The sequence below is a fragment of the Aythya fuligula genome, chromosome 4 (assembly GCF_009819795.1).
Source record: "Aythya fuligula isolate bAytFul2 chromosome 4, bAytFul2.pri, whole genome shotgun sequence".
NCBI lineage: Eukaryota > Metazoa > Chordata > Aves > Anseriformes > Anatidae > Aythya > Aythya fuligula.
In genome coordinates, this window is record NC_045562.1 from 67,084,832 (window position 1) to 67,096,913 (window position 12,082).

The 12,082-nt window shown below is 40.7% G+C and overlaps 1 protein-coding gene across 1 annotated transcript; it reads left to right on the forward strand.

The window, feature by feature from the left end:
- Positions 1–2,863: 2,863 nt before the first annotated feature.
- LRPAP1 (LDL receptor related protein associated protein 1) lies at positions 2,864–11,589 on the forward strand. Its single transcript, XM_032187160.1, has 8 exons — positions 2,864–3,059; positions 5,587–5,731; positions 6,067–6,191; positions 7,839–7,959; positions 8,874–9,032; positions 9,562–9,644; positions 10,355–10,531; positions 10,858–11,589. Exons 1-8 carry the CDS (start codon positions 2,880–2,882, stop codon positions 10,921–10,923), a joined length of 1,056 nt encoding a protein of 351 aa, XP_032043051.1. The 5' UTR covers positions 2,864–2,879; the 3' UTR covers positions 10,924–11,589.
- The last annotated feature ends 493 nt before the right edge of the window (positions 11,590–12,082 follow it).

A 12,082-nucleotide genomic window follows, 5' to 3' on the forward strand; every position in this document is an offset into this window, starting at 1 on the left:
CTTTACAAACCCACCACACTTACCCTACCTTCCCTGCATCTTGGCTTGCTAGGCTCAGCATGCAGCCAGCAGACTGAATAGAAGATGGAGATAAAAAAGGCTCCAACATTTTGTTTTTGTTGTTGTTGTTTTACTTGTTTGCTTGCTTCCCCCCCCCCCTCCATCCCCTCCATCCCCCCCCCCAGAGCTCAGCAGCAGAGTATTTGAAATGGCAGGCAGTTTTTATTTATTTCTGTTTTTAGATGTATAAGAACATGTCAATGGGCAAATTCAATGGTGAACAGATTTTGGTAAAACTGAAACCAGGACCAACAGATCCAGCTCTTAAACTGAATCTTAAAGGTAAAGATCTCCCAACACTGTACTCAGAACTATTCAATTTAGATCACCTTCAAGCCTCTGAATGACTTAAAGCCCTCCTCTCTGTTATTTTACCAGGAGCTCTGCACTGTTCCATAAATGTCATAAGACTTTCTTTTAACCTAGACTTTCTCTGATCTTTCTACAGCTTTGCAATGTCATCCTCATTCCAAATTTCTCTAATTTGGTTTTCAAGTGAGCAGAGGGCAGAAGAAGGACTTCTGAGTGTGGTCTACATCATGTTTTGTTATTGGTTGTTTTTGTTTTTTTTAATAAGGATAATAAAGAACAAATAATAATAATAATAAAAAAAAAAAAAAAAGCTATGGTCTGTCAACTCAGAAACTGTCCTTTGGGACAATGCAATCAATAGACTCCTAGACAATAGGCTTAACACTTCCACTGCTTCTATCAGTTTTGGCAGAGTCCCAGGGATTCAGCTGAGCTGCTTTTCTATTATGCAAGGGAAAAATTAAGGGAGAATTCAACCCAAAGTGCAAAAGAAAGGAAAACTGTTACAGAGTTGATTTTCCATTACCTCCCACTGCGTTTTTTATTTACCCTAAGGTGCATTCTGTGATGAGTTTGGCCTCATCTATACCAACATAAATCTGAAGTCTCTAAACAGAAGTCAGTAGAATCATTTTGGCTTTTTACTTGTGGGAGTGAAGCACTTGGTCCAACACATGCACAACAAAACAAAGCGGTGGTACTGAATACTCACTTTACAGATGTATCTGACTGTCCAGTGCCCTTACAACAATATATCATAAGCAAAATAACACTCCTACACTCCTTATTCCTTATATCTACTCCTTCTTTCTGAATTTTTCCCCATTGTAGTTCAAAACTTCAAGCAAACAAATGTGCAAAGCTACCCATAGCTAAGCTTAGTACAAGAAAAAGAGTGGAAATCTGTAATAGTTTATATAGCATTGAGGTCTACTTTATTTGCAGAGAGACTGCAAATTCAATCAATACTTCAAATGACAGACAATATGAAACCATCTGTTCCAAAATGACTCAACAATACACATATATACTGTAATAATGAGACTAAATCAAGCTCTAGAACCTAAAACTGATGTGGAGCAGTCTAGAAGATTTGGATAAATCTGAAGGGCGTGTTTTCCCACCATCATTTCACTAGCATACTACAATGTTCGAAAAACATCAATATCTCCCTTTATTTTAGAAATGAGGCAAGCCTGTGATACTTTTGCCTGCTTCTGCAATTCAGTTTTACAGCAACAGCTTCTCAGCCCATATAACTGAGAATCTCAGTGTTAACTTAGGAAAATGTGGAAGAGAAGAAAGATGCTTTATATTGCTTATGAGGCAAAAATAAGTCCAGTAAAAATCCTCCTCAGGGCATCGTTCTCAGAAATCTCATTATAGTTCACACAATCTATTTGTTTCCACAGTACTGATTTATAATGCATGAAGGCTTGGTGTTGACAGTACTACAGCACTATGCTTTGCTTTGCTCAAGGTCACACATGAGGTCCACTTAATGAAGTGAACCTTTGCTTCCACCACCAGCCAGGCTCTGGCACCATTCTAAACAAAACTCAATACAGAAATGTCCAGCTATACCAAAGACCCCGTAATACAAAAGCTTTGCAGTGCACAGAGGATTTATATAAAAAGAGAAGACGAGAGAAGGAAAAGCTTTCTTCACCACCTTCCCCTCAAAAACACCCACATGAAATGTGCCCTGCGTCTCAGTGCCAGTGCACATCCCCTGGGCTTCCATCATAGCAATGTTCAATTTCAGTGGATTTCTCAATAACCAGGGTAGGATTTATACCCATCCTGGATTAATCATTGGACATCTTCCCAGCATTACATACTTTACCAGACTTAATCCCCTCCAGAAATGTTCAATGGCCTTCTATACCTATTGTGTGCTTGCTGTGCATAGGAAGCACTGTGATGGAAAGTGAGTGCCATGCAGCAAGGGGCACTCCTGCCCCAGAGCTGCCCTCAGCAAGCACCAGTGACCAGGGGGCTGTTCTCATAGTTCATCCCCTTTGCTAAAAACCCAATGTAGTCACCATTATTTTTCGTACCATCCTCCTTCTCCCCACACCAACAAAGCCAAAGGGCTGTCCCCTGCTATCACCTCCAAAGGAGGACCAAGCCTTTCCCCCTCACTGGGATATTCAGGAGCTATCGCTGTTCTTGCTTTCCACCCTTCCTGAGCAGCCTATTCTTTTTTTCTGCACACTCTTGAATACTGTGCTAATAGCAGAAAGTTTTGTTCAAGCAAATGTGCAGTGCATAGACCTGCCAATGTCCCCTTTGCCTCACACAGCTGATAACGACACCTCGCTAAAGGAAGGACACACGTGGCCCCTGTTAGGAACTGGGCGAAAGAAAGTGCTCTCTGAAACTACTACATGGGAAATAAATAAATAAAAAGAATTTCCAGCCCCTTTTCCGATGCAAACGCCCCCTCCCCTAGCGGCGGAGGCTGCCTGGCATTTCGGGACTTGTAGTTCCCCGCGCTGCGCGACATGGCGGCTCCGCGGGCGCTGGTAGTTTTGGTCGCCACTTTCCTCCTCGCGGCTAGCTCCCGGGCCAGCAAATACTCCCGGGAGGCCAACGAGGGGCTGGCCGCTGCCGGGGCCAAGCGGCGGGAGACCGGGGAGTTCCGTGTGGTGAGGCTGAACCAGGTTTGGGAGAAGGCGCAGAGGGTGAGTGGGGTCCGCGGCGGTACGAGGGGGGGATGGCGGGGGTCGGGGCCGGCCGCGGCGGCTGGAGCGGGGCGGGGCGGTGCGGCCGGAGGAGAAAACCCGGGGACTCCCGGATAAAATCCCGGCCGTGCTTCGCTAGACCCTCGGCGTGGGGTCAGGCCTTGGGGTGCCGTGGTGTGTCCCCGGGTTTTAGGCCTGGCTGCCCCTGGTGGGCACCTCGGAGCAGCAGCCGCAGCGCCCCGTCCCCTGGGGATCCTGCGGTTTTCTCGCAGGTGTCTCGTTTCTCTTTTCTGTCGCGTGTACCTGTGTTATAGGAGTATGCCTGCCCGTCATTATATCCAGTGTATTGCCAGCAAGTGGAAGACAGTGAAGTCCCTCAGGTACCAGGGAGGATCTCAGACTGACCCCTATACCTGTACCCTGAATGCATTAACTCTTTTAATGGCCACGTTGTGTTCATCCTGTCCTGCTGGAAGGCAGCGGCTAGAGTACAGAACTAGTGAGATGATTAGTCATTTCCTTTCCTTTACAATTAATAGCAAACTTTTTACTCCCAGAACATCAGAACACAATTCCGCTGAGCAAAGCAGTGTTACTTGTGACCACCACAGCACTGACACTCTGGCTGTCCAGGTCAGCCTGCTCCAGAAAAACAAATGAGTAGCTGACTAAAGTTTAGGGTTGTTTGTTTGCTTGTTTGTTTTTAGCACATAAAAGTAATAACTAAACTGGTTTCTGTTAAGTGCTTAGCTTTTATCAAACAGTTCTCCAAAAGTAGTAGTAAATAAGAGTAATAAGAGTATAGAGAGGCTTTAGTAGCAGAGGGTTCAGAAGTTTTAGTATGTTCTATAATTTTTTTATTTATCTATGATTCTAACCACTCTAAACTTGGTAAGTTATTCCAGTAAGCTAAGTGCAAGATACAGAGAGAAACTTGGTGTAAAAAATTGCAATAATTAAGTAGTCTTGTGTCTCTGAATGTACTAGAACAGACTAAACTGAAACCAGAAACAATAACGTGCATAGGTTCGTAAATTCCTGTCTAAAGGAATGTAGTGCAGTAACACACTTATGACATTTTTCCGAGTTATTTTCAAATAACCTGCTAACAGCCAGATGAATGGCTGTCTTTTCAGTAGCATCAGTTTAAACATCCATTTCTGGTGTTGAAAAATAATACCGAGTTCTGAATCTGTGTTTATTAAAAATCCTGGATTCTCACAGGAAATGAGAATTTTTGTATTCTTTAAATTGATTTTAATGGGAAAAAAAATCCTGCAAATACATATATCCTAGGACAGATAAGCCTGGCTGGTTCAGAGCTGGATCCAACCTCCCAGGAGCTGGCTGCTCGGGGACCTGAGGTAGATCAACTGGGAGAGCTCAGGCAGAACGCCATTGGAAGTCATGCTGCTAGCACGTTTTTGATTGCCGCTCTTCTCCAGGCTTTTCTTCACCCCACCTTCTTGTTATAAACACACATGCAAGAAGTTCTTTAGCTTTAATATGATTTGTGTCATTTCTCTGTTTTAAAGTGAATAACTGAAGTGCCAAATTTGAACATTTTGGCTCATCTTACAGCAATACCGCTTAGCCAACTGCATGTTAGTCATAGTCTTTGTTCCTGTTTTCTCTGTGTATTTCACAAAATTTCAAGCTGACCTATCATGCATTTAAATCTTCTTTTTTTTTTTTTTTCTTCAGTATCTTCCCTTTTTCTTCTGTTATGTTGGAAGGGAATATCTCCAGGTTTTCTATGTGCATAATGTGCATAAGCCATGTTGAGAAGTGATCTGGGTAAACTGTGTGCTTTGTTTCTAGTAAAAGTTGAGATAAAGTGGTTCTGTGACCTGTAAGGCCATCATCAATGTCCTGCTAGTCTGCAAAACCGTACTGACAAAATTTACCGACTCAATTGAACTGTGAGGTTAGAAAACTGTGAGGTTAGAAAGTGGTCCACGAGAAAGGTTGTGTGGGGGCAATGGCACATTATTTGAGAAGTTTGGTCATAACTGCATTTTGTGAATTATTGGAATGGAATGGATTTAATTCTCTGACTTAAATTTAAATCTAAACGAAGCTAAGAAAGGGGAACAACAGGTTAATTATTTTTTCTTTCATATTCCTTGTCATTGGTACTGGGCATTTTTACAATAGGGTTGTTTTCAGAAGACAGTCCCATTAAAAGAGGGGGAAAATCCCATTTAAATATTACTTGAAGGAACTTGCAAGAAAGATAGAACTTTTTAACCCCTGCACAATTTCACTGTTGTCAACATAGCTAAAGAGCTGAGAGAGAAGGCTACGTTATCACAGTCTGTTAACATTAATATGCAGAGGGCATAGCCATGTTCACAGACAAGAGATGTATGAATGCTGTCGCTCATACCTTCAGACCCATGTAGGGGTAAAAAGAAACAAATGCTGTGCTATACTGGCTACGTGTGCTGTACTGGCTTCTAAGGTAACTTTGCAGCAAGAGATGACACCATATAACTGAAAACAAACCATTCTCTGTTCTCCTTAGCTTCATCTCTCTGCTGTGAAACTGGCAGAGCTGCACAGTGATCTAAAAATACAAGAAAAGGATGAGCTAAGCTGGAAAAAACTGAAGGCTGAAGGGCTAGATGAAGACGGAGAAAAAGAAGCCAAGCTTAGACGCAATTTGAATGGTAAGGTACATCTTTGCAGAAGAGGTTTAAGCTTTGCATCAAATATATATATGGTTAGACACCTGTGTAAGTGTTTGAACCATTAAATACTAGGTTGTCTTTCAAGATGCTGAGCGTGCAGCAGTTCTTTGGAGGTGAGTAGGGAACTGCAAGTGGATAACAGCTTCCTTTGCTCCTGGTGTTTTCAGAAGTCATTATACCTGGGGCCTTTGTGTCTTAAACTGTTAGCCTCTCCACTCTAAGCTGCAAAATCCAGCTCTGGAAGTTAAGGATGCAGCCTATCATCTTCCATACACCCATAGTTGGTTTTAATGTGTCTTCTATTCCCCGTGCAGTCATTATGACAAAGTATGGAATGAATGGAAAGAAGGACTCTCAACTAGTCGATACCAACTACATTAAAGATGGTACAGAAAGCGATACACTGGATGATCCAAGACTGGAAAAATTATGGAGCAAGGTGGGTAAAATTTCCAGGAATTGCCATGTTGGAAATCTGTGTTTTCTTCTCTTCTGAGTGCTCTCATATTTGGAACTGAATAGGTTTACTGCTTTGTTTTTTAAGTACTGGCCAAGCTGCTGTGCTCTGTAGCTCAGATCTTTGTGCATTAAGGGCATCCCACCTGCATCCAGGTCACTAGATGTGGCAGGTGCTCTTTGCCAAAGAAAACACCCACAGCAGTCATGGAGGATAAGATCATAGAATCATCCTGAGTTGGAAGGCACCCACTAGGATCCTCGTGTCCAACTCCTGGCTCCACACAGGGCTACCTAAAAATTCAACCATGTCTGAGAGCATTGTCCAAACACTTCTTGAACTCCAGCAGCTCGGTGTTCTGACCACTGCCCTGGGGAGCCTGTCCCAGTGCCCAGCCACCCTCTCAGTGCAGAACCTTTCCCTAACACCCAGCCTGACCCTCTCCTGTCTCACCTCCGTGCTGTTCCCTTGGGCGCTGTCACTGACCCCAGAAGGCAGAGATCTGCATCTGTCCTTCTGTGGCCCTGGCTCCGTTAAAGATGAACACAATTCTTCCTCAAATTTCACTAAATTCATGATTTCTCTTTGTTTTGTTTGTTTGTTTTGTTGTTGTGGTTTTTTTTTCCTGTTTTTCTTCTTGTCCTTTCTGGGCTTTTTTAAAAATTATACATTTAAAATATAACTTATTAGTGGAATTTTTAGAAAGGTGTTTGGGGGGTGTTAAATAAGAACTTAACCAACGTGGTATTCAAATGAAACCTTCCAGGATTTGCATTCATGCATAAAAAGTAGAAAGTGTATGGTCTATTTGGGCAGTTAAGACTGGCAAAGTAATTTACAAAAATGAGATAATGCAGTTTTTAGAAACAAGTAGATAAAGCAAAGAATTCTTAGAGTTGGGTAATGTGGTGGTAGCAAAGCAGAGAAAAAGATTTGCTGGGTTTTAAAATGTTACTGTAACTACATGCAGCTCTGGCAAGGAACATGATGTCATGCACTCTGGGGAACAGTAAAGTGCATCACTTAGAAATATTCCCTAAGCAAAAAAAAAGAGTTGGGATTGCATAAGTATCAAAAATGTTCACTTTTTGGTCATACATTGCAGGAAGTATGTCACTAGAATTGTGTGTTGTGTGCCAGCTGTCTGACCAGTGCTTCCCTCGTTGCTAAAAAGTAGTCCTGAGAGAAACAAATCACTGCAGAGTATGGTAGTGATAAAATCTTCACTGGCCAGTAGAATAAGATTTCTTGAGTAAAGACTGTGCTTAATATCATACTGCAGTCCTCATTCAAACAGTTGGTTGCATATGTGTCTCCACGGCCCTTACTTATTGATCAAATTGTTTTCCACAGAATAGAAATGACAGAGGCTTTTCACTGGGTAGGCCATAGCAAGTCTGGCTTTGAAGGTCTGAAGCAAACTTCTTTGGGATATGATTAAAGCCACTATGTCCCATCATGTCTAAATCCTGCCGTCATACTAATACAAAGAGGTTCAAAACAAAAGATCTTAAAGAAAAGATGGGCTTAATAATTTTCTAAATATCGTGGGAAGTGGGATGTTTTGATAGGTGAGTGCATGTCAGAGCATTTGGCCTGGGAAATATAATGAGTTCACGTTTCTTTCAGGCCAAGACCTCCGGGAAGTTCTCTGATGAGGAATTGGATAAGCTTTGGCGAGAGTTTAAGCACCACAAAGAAAAGATTCGTGAATACAATATTCTGCTAGAGACCGTGAGCAGAACAGAAGGTGTCTGAACATTTGTCTGATGCTTTGGGATCAGTACAACTGTTTCTCTGTCCACTGCCTCCATTGTTTCCAAGTTTCTTTGAAACTCCTTAAGTCTGACATTTCTGCCAGAACTGCTTTGCAGATGCTGACATTCCCAGATACTTGCCAGGTTTAGTTCTGCATTTGCTGCCAAAAGTCTTGCAAGCTAATGAAAGCATTGCCATTTCAGTTTTCTGATTCTTGCTTATGTTACAAGCATGGAAGACATCATCAGATTACCAATGGTGGCTGTTGTAGTTTACTAGAAATTAAGCAGTAAGCACTGCTGCAAAATGTGATCCTAAATCTACAGAATATGCATTTTTTATCTCAGTAGTGGGAGCCCAAGAGGATATGTATCTTTGGCACTGAGCTTCATGCTAAAGCACTGAGGAGCTGAATCCAGTTTGCTGTACTAATCCTAGCAAAAATTTTGTTAGAGCCAAAGTTTTCTAAAGCTCACAGGCAGCGTGACATTCTCATTGTAGAGCTGAAGCTGCTGGAAGTCGTTTCAACACTGGATGTCCCGACTGGCTCAAGAAATGTCTGGGTGAAGGGCATGGGATGTATCAGCCATATCTATCACATTTTCTTGGGATATTGCTAGCCTAAGAAAATAAGAACATTCCCTTACTAAAACTGTGACTGGTAGTCATAAGAGGTAAAAGGCATTTCTGTAATAGCACCCTCCGGAGCACTGAGGAGCATTGATCATAGTATTAACCCGCAAATGGAGTTATTGCTTCTCAGAGTCTAGTGTCAGTGCTTTATTATACTCAACTCAGATGCTGAGAACTGATAATATTTTATTTTCTCCAGATTTGAGGGATTTCTGGGGCTTTAGGCCTATCAGGATTTGACCCAGAATCAATAACACTTTTATATTTCAACAGATATCCACAAAAATGTCATCAACCCATCTGAAGAGAACCTGGTGAAAGAGGAAATCTTGCACAACAAACACAGAGAGCTCAAAGACAAGCTAAGAAGCATCAATCAGGGATTTGAGCGTTTGCGAAAAGTCAGTCACCAGGGATATGATGCCACCAGTGGTATGATACAGTATTTTTTTTTATGTTTATTTGGTATCAATTTCATTTTTTAAAAAATCAATGGGAAAGTAATGATTATTTAGTGTCACAGTACATGGTGTTGCTACTAAGAGCTGAAAAGATAGAGCCAGGTTGTTCTATTTACAAGCTGACACTAAAAGCCTAATGTAAGGAGAGCAACAACCTGTAAAGAGTGTAGTTCTGTATTCCATGCCCACATGGGAAGGGATATTACGCCTTCTGTAACAGGAAGACAGATATATGAGACAATATGCAGGGCAAACAACACCATTATTCAGTTTCTAGGGTTTGGGGTTTTTTTGCTTTTTAAAAAATACTTCCTACAATGCTATAGTTCTAAGTTAAGTACTTGGATTTTTTCTCCCTTTTCCTCCATATAGACATATTAGTAATGCAGTGTTTAGTGTATCCTTTTGTATGTGTGTGCAAAGGGACACTCATCATGCACAGGAGGTGGGCATAAAGGCATTATGTCTGGATTTTCATTCAGTGATATGTGTTTCTTTAGAATTTGAAGAACCAAGGGTGATCGATTTGTGGGACATGGCGAAATCAGCCAATTTCACTGAGAAAGAACTTGAATCTTTTCGGGTATGTAGAATCTCGTATGGAAAGCTATTTTCCCACTTAAATGTTCTGTGTTACACTTAATGCAGTCACTTCTATCTTGCTCTTCTATCAGACACCAAATAACAATCTTTGATCAGGATATTTGAAATATACGAAACTAGTCATGTGTATGGTTCCATTATAATCAGCAAAACGGAAGTGTCGTCTTACTTACTCACATGTAGCCCAATGCCCAATTCTCTTGCATTACAAAAGAAGCAACTGTGTTTTAATTACACTACATGCAGTGGCCCTGCTTTTACAAGTGTCAGAGGAAAGCCTGCTGAAGTCTCCAGCAAGGCTTCTACTAACCTCAGTAAGATGTTTTTGTCAGAATTTTACAGTAGCGTAAGAGGTAAATTTTGCCTTTATATCTGCCCCAGCGAAAAGAAAAACTCTATTCCAACAGTAAGAATACATAAACTTTTATTTGATATTCACTGCTGTCATCTCCTAGCACCTCAAAGACATCAGCAGTCTCAAACTGAGGTCTCTGCAGCAAGTTGTTTTCAACATCTTCCTTCAAAACTGGGTGTCCGGGTGGTGGTGATAATGTATTGTACAGACATTCTTAAGAAGCAAAGAACTGAAAAACTTACAGTGCCAAATTCAATAAAACAGTATTTAGGGATGTTTTGCAATAAAAGAGAGGAAAGAGGATACTGTGAAGCTGTTTGTATTTATTGTCTTAGGAGGAGCTGAAACACTTTGAAGCAAAAATTGAGAAACACCATCACTACCAGAAACAACTAGAGATTTCACACGAGAAACTGAAACATGTAGAGGGAACTGGAGATAAGGAACATCTGAACAGAAATAGAGAGAAATATGCCATGCTGGAAGAAAAAACAAAAGAGCTTGGATATAAGGTATGTATAAATGTTGAAAATTTAACTCAGTAGCAGAGGGAATGCCAATTATCCAGTGCTGATTTTTCATGCAATGTGAATGACTTTAAGAGTGGGAGGTTAAGGCACACCTGTGCTCCATGTTTATTACAGGATACACAATTGTTTTTATAAACTAATTCTAAAATGCCTGAAAACTCCCTAGTCTCAGCCCTTCCTAAAAGCTGAGTACTTTTGTCACAAGTACTGATAGCAAACTCTGAATATATTATATTAATTTATTTACTTTTTCATCATTATTCATTGTCTTATTAAAATTTGTTTTATTTGTTTTGTTTTCCTGCTAGGTAAAGAAGCACTTGCAAGACTTATCCAGCAGAATCTCTCAAGGTCTTCAACACAATGAATTATAAACATCTGTTCTCCTTCATGGGATCCATCTATGAACACAAAACAAATAATGGTGGTTTTTCTTTCTGAACAGGATCCACAAAGCTGTCTTTCTGAAATACTAAGGGTTGAAGAAGGTTGTCCTGTAAGAAAACTTCTTTTTTTTGGTCCACTTAGTTTTGTATTTGCACTATTAAATTAAATGACTACATTAGAAATTTAAGTTGCACATCTTGGATCATGTAAATCATACACGTGTATCAAGTAACAGCTTTTGAAATAAGTAGCCATTTCAAAAGGAAACACGTGTGAACTTCCAGAACATTCCTGGTAGTAGAAAAAAATACAAATCTTGTAATTAGTTAAGGTATTCTGATAAATAAAAGCAAGCACTGAGGTACGGGACATTAAAACAGAGGTCAGAGAAGTTTTTTATTTCCATGTTTGACTTAATGACTTTCCTACTGAAGGTAACTAAAATATTTCTACTGAGTTGAGCAGTAGTTCAGAGCTGCACTGTATATAAATCTTCCATGTGAGATGGGGAGGAGGGATAAGGAGGAAAAAAGTACTGAGGTCAGTTCACAACTTACAGACTAACACATCAGAAATTACTGAATGTAAATGTACAATTGTCATTCATTGTTGCTTGGTTTTGTTACATTTAGTCATTAAAAATCAAGACAGGATACCTGTGAGGTGTGTTTTTTTAATTCCCTCCTGTTCAATGACAAGTATTCAGACTTTTTTCTGAGAACTATGTGTATTGCTTGGAACTAAAGTTCACTCATATACTAGTTTTTAAGACAGGAAGAGTAGTTTTGCGCCACAAGAATGTGTTTCTGTATTCTGAATAGGTGGACGGCTTTCTAAAGCAGCTTGTCTCTTGAGTACGTACTCCAGTAAAATCTCCAGTAAAGGTTATTATCACTTTGCCTTTAACTCTGTTGGTAAAGATTAGCCACCTGGGTTGAAATTTTCTACAGTACTAATGCTGACCCTTTTGTTCTAAGGAATGTTTCACGTGTAGCTGCACCAGCAACAAGGCTAAGGCAAAGGTCCTGTGTAGGTAAATCATTACAGCTACTTGGTTGAGAAGCTCATTCACTCACATATTGCGGAGCTGTAGCATGCCACGTGAGGAGACTGTCTTCAAGACTTGCTTGCTATACCTATTCTGTG

What these genes read in the sequence shown, in the direction of transcription:
- LRPAP1 (XM_032187160.1), top strand. Translation starts at nt 2,880, where the DNA reads ATGGCGGCTCCGCGGGCGCTGGTAGTTTTGGTCGCCACTTTCCTCCTC. An exon ending in GACCGTGAGCAGAACAGAAG is followed by an intron (nt 7,960 to 8,873) that starts GTGTCTGAACAT and finishes ATATTTCAACAG; the next exon opens with ATATCCACAAAAATGTCATC. An exon ending in CAAAAGAGCTTGGATATAAG is followed by an intron (nt 10,532 to 10,857) that starts GTATGTATAAAT and finishes TTTTCCTGCTAG; the next exon opens with GTAAAGAAGCACTTGCAAGA.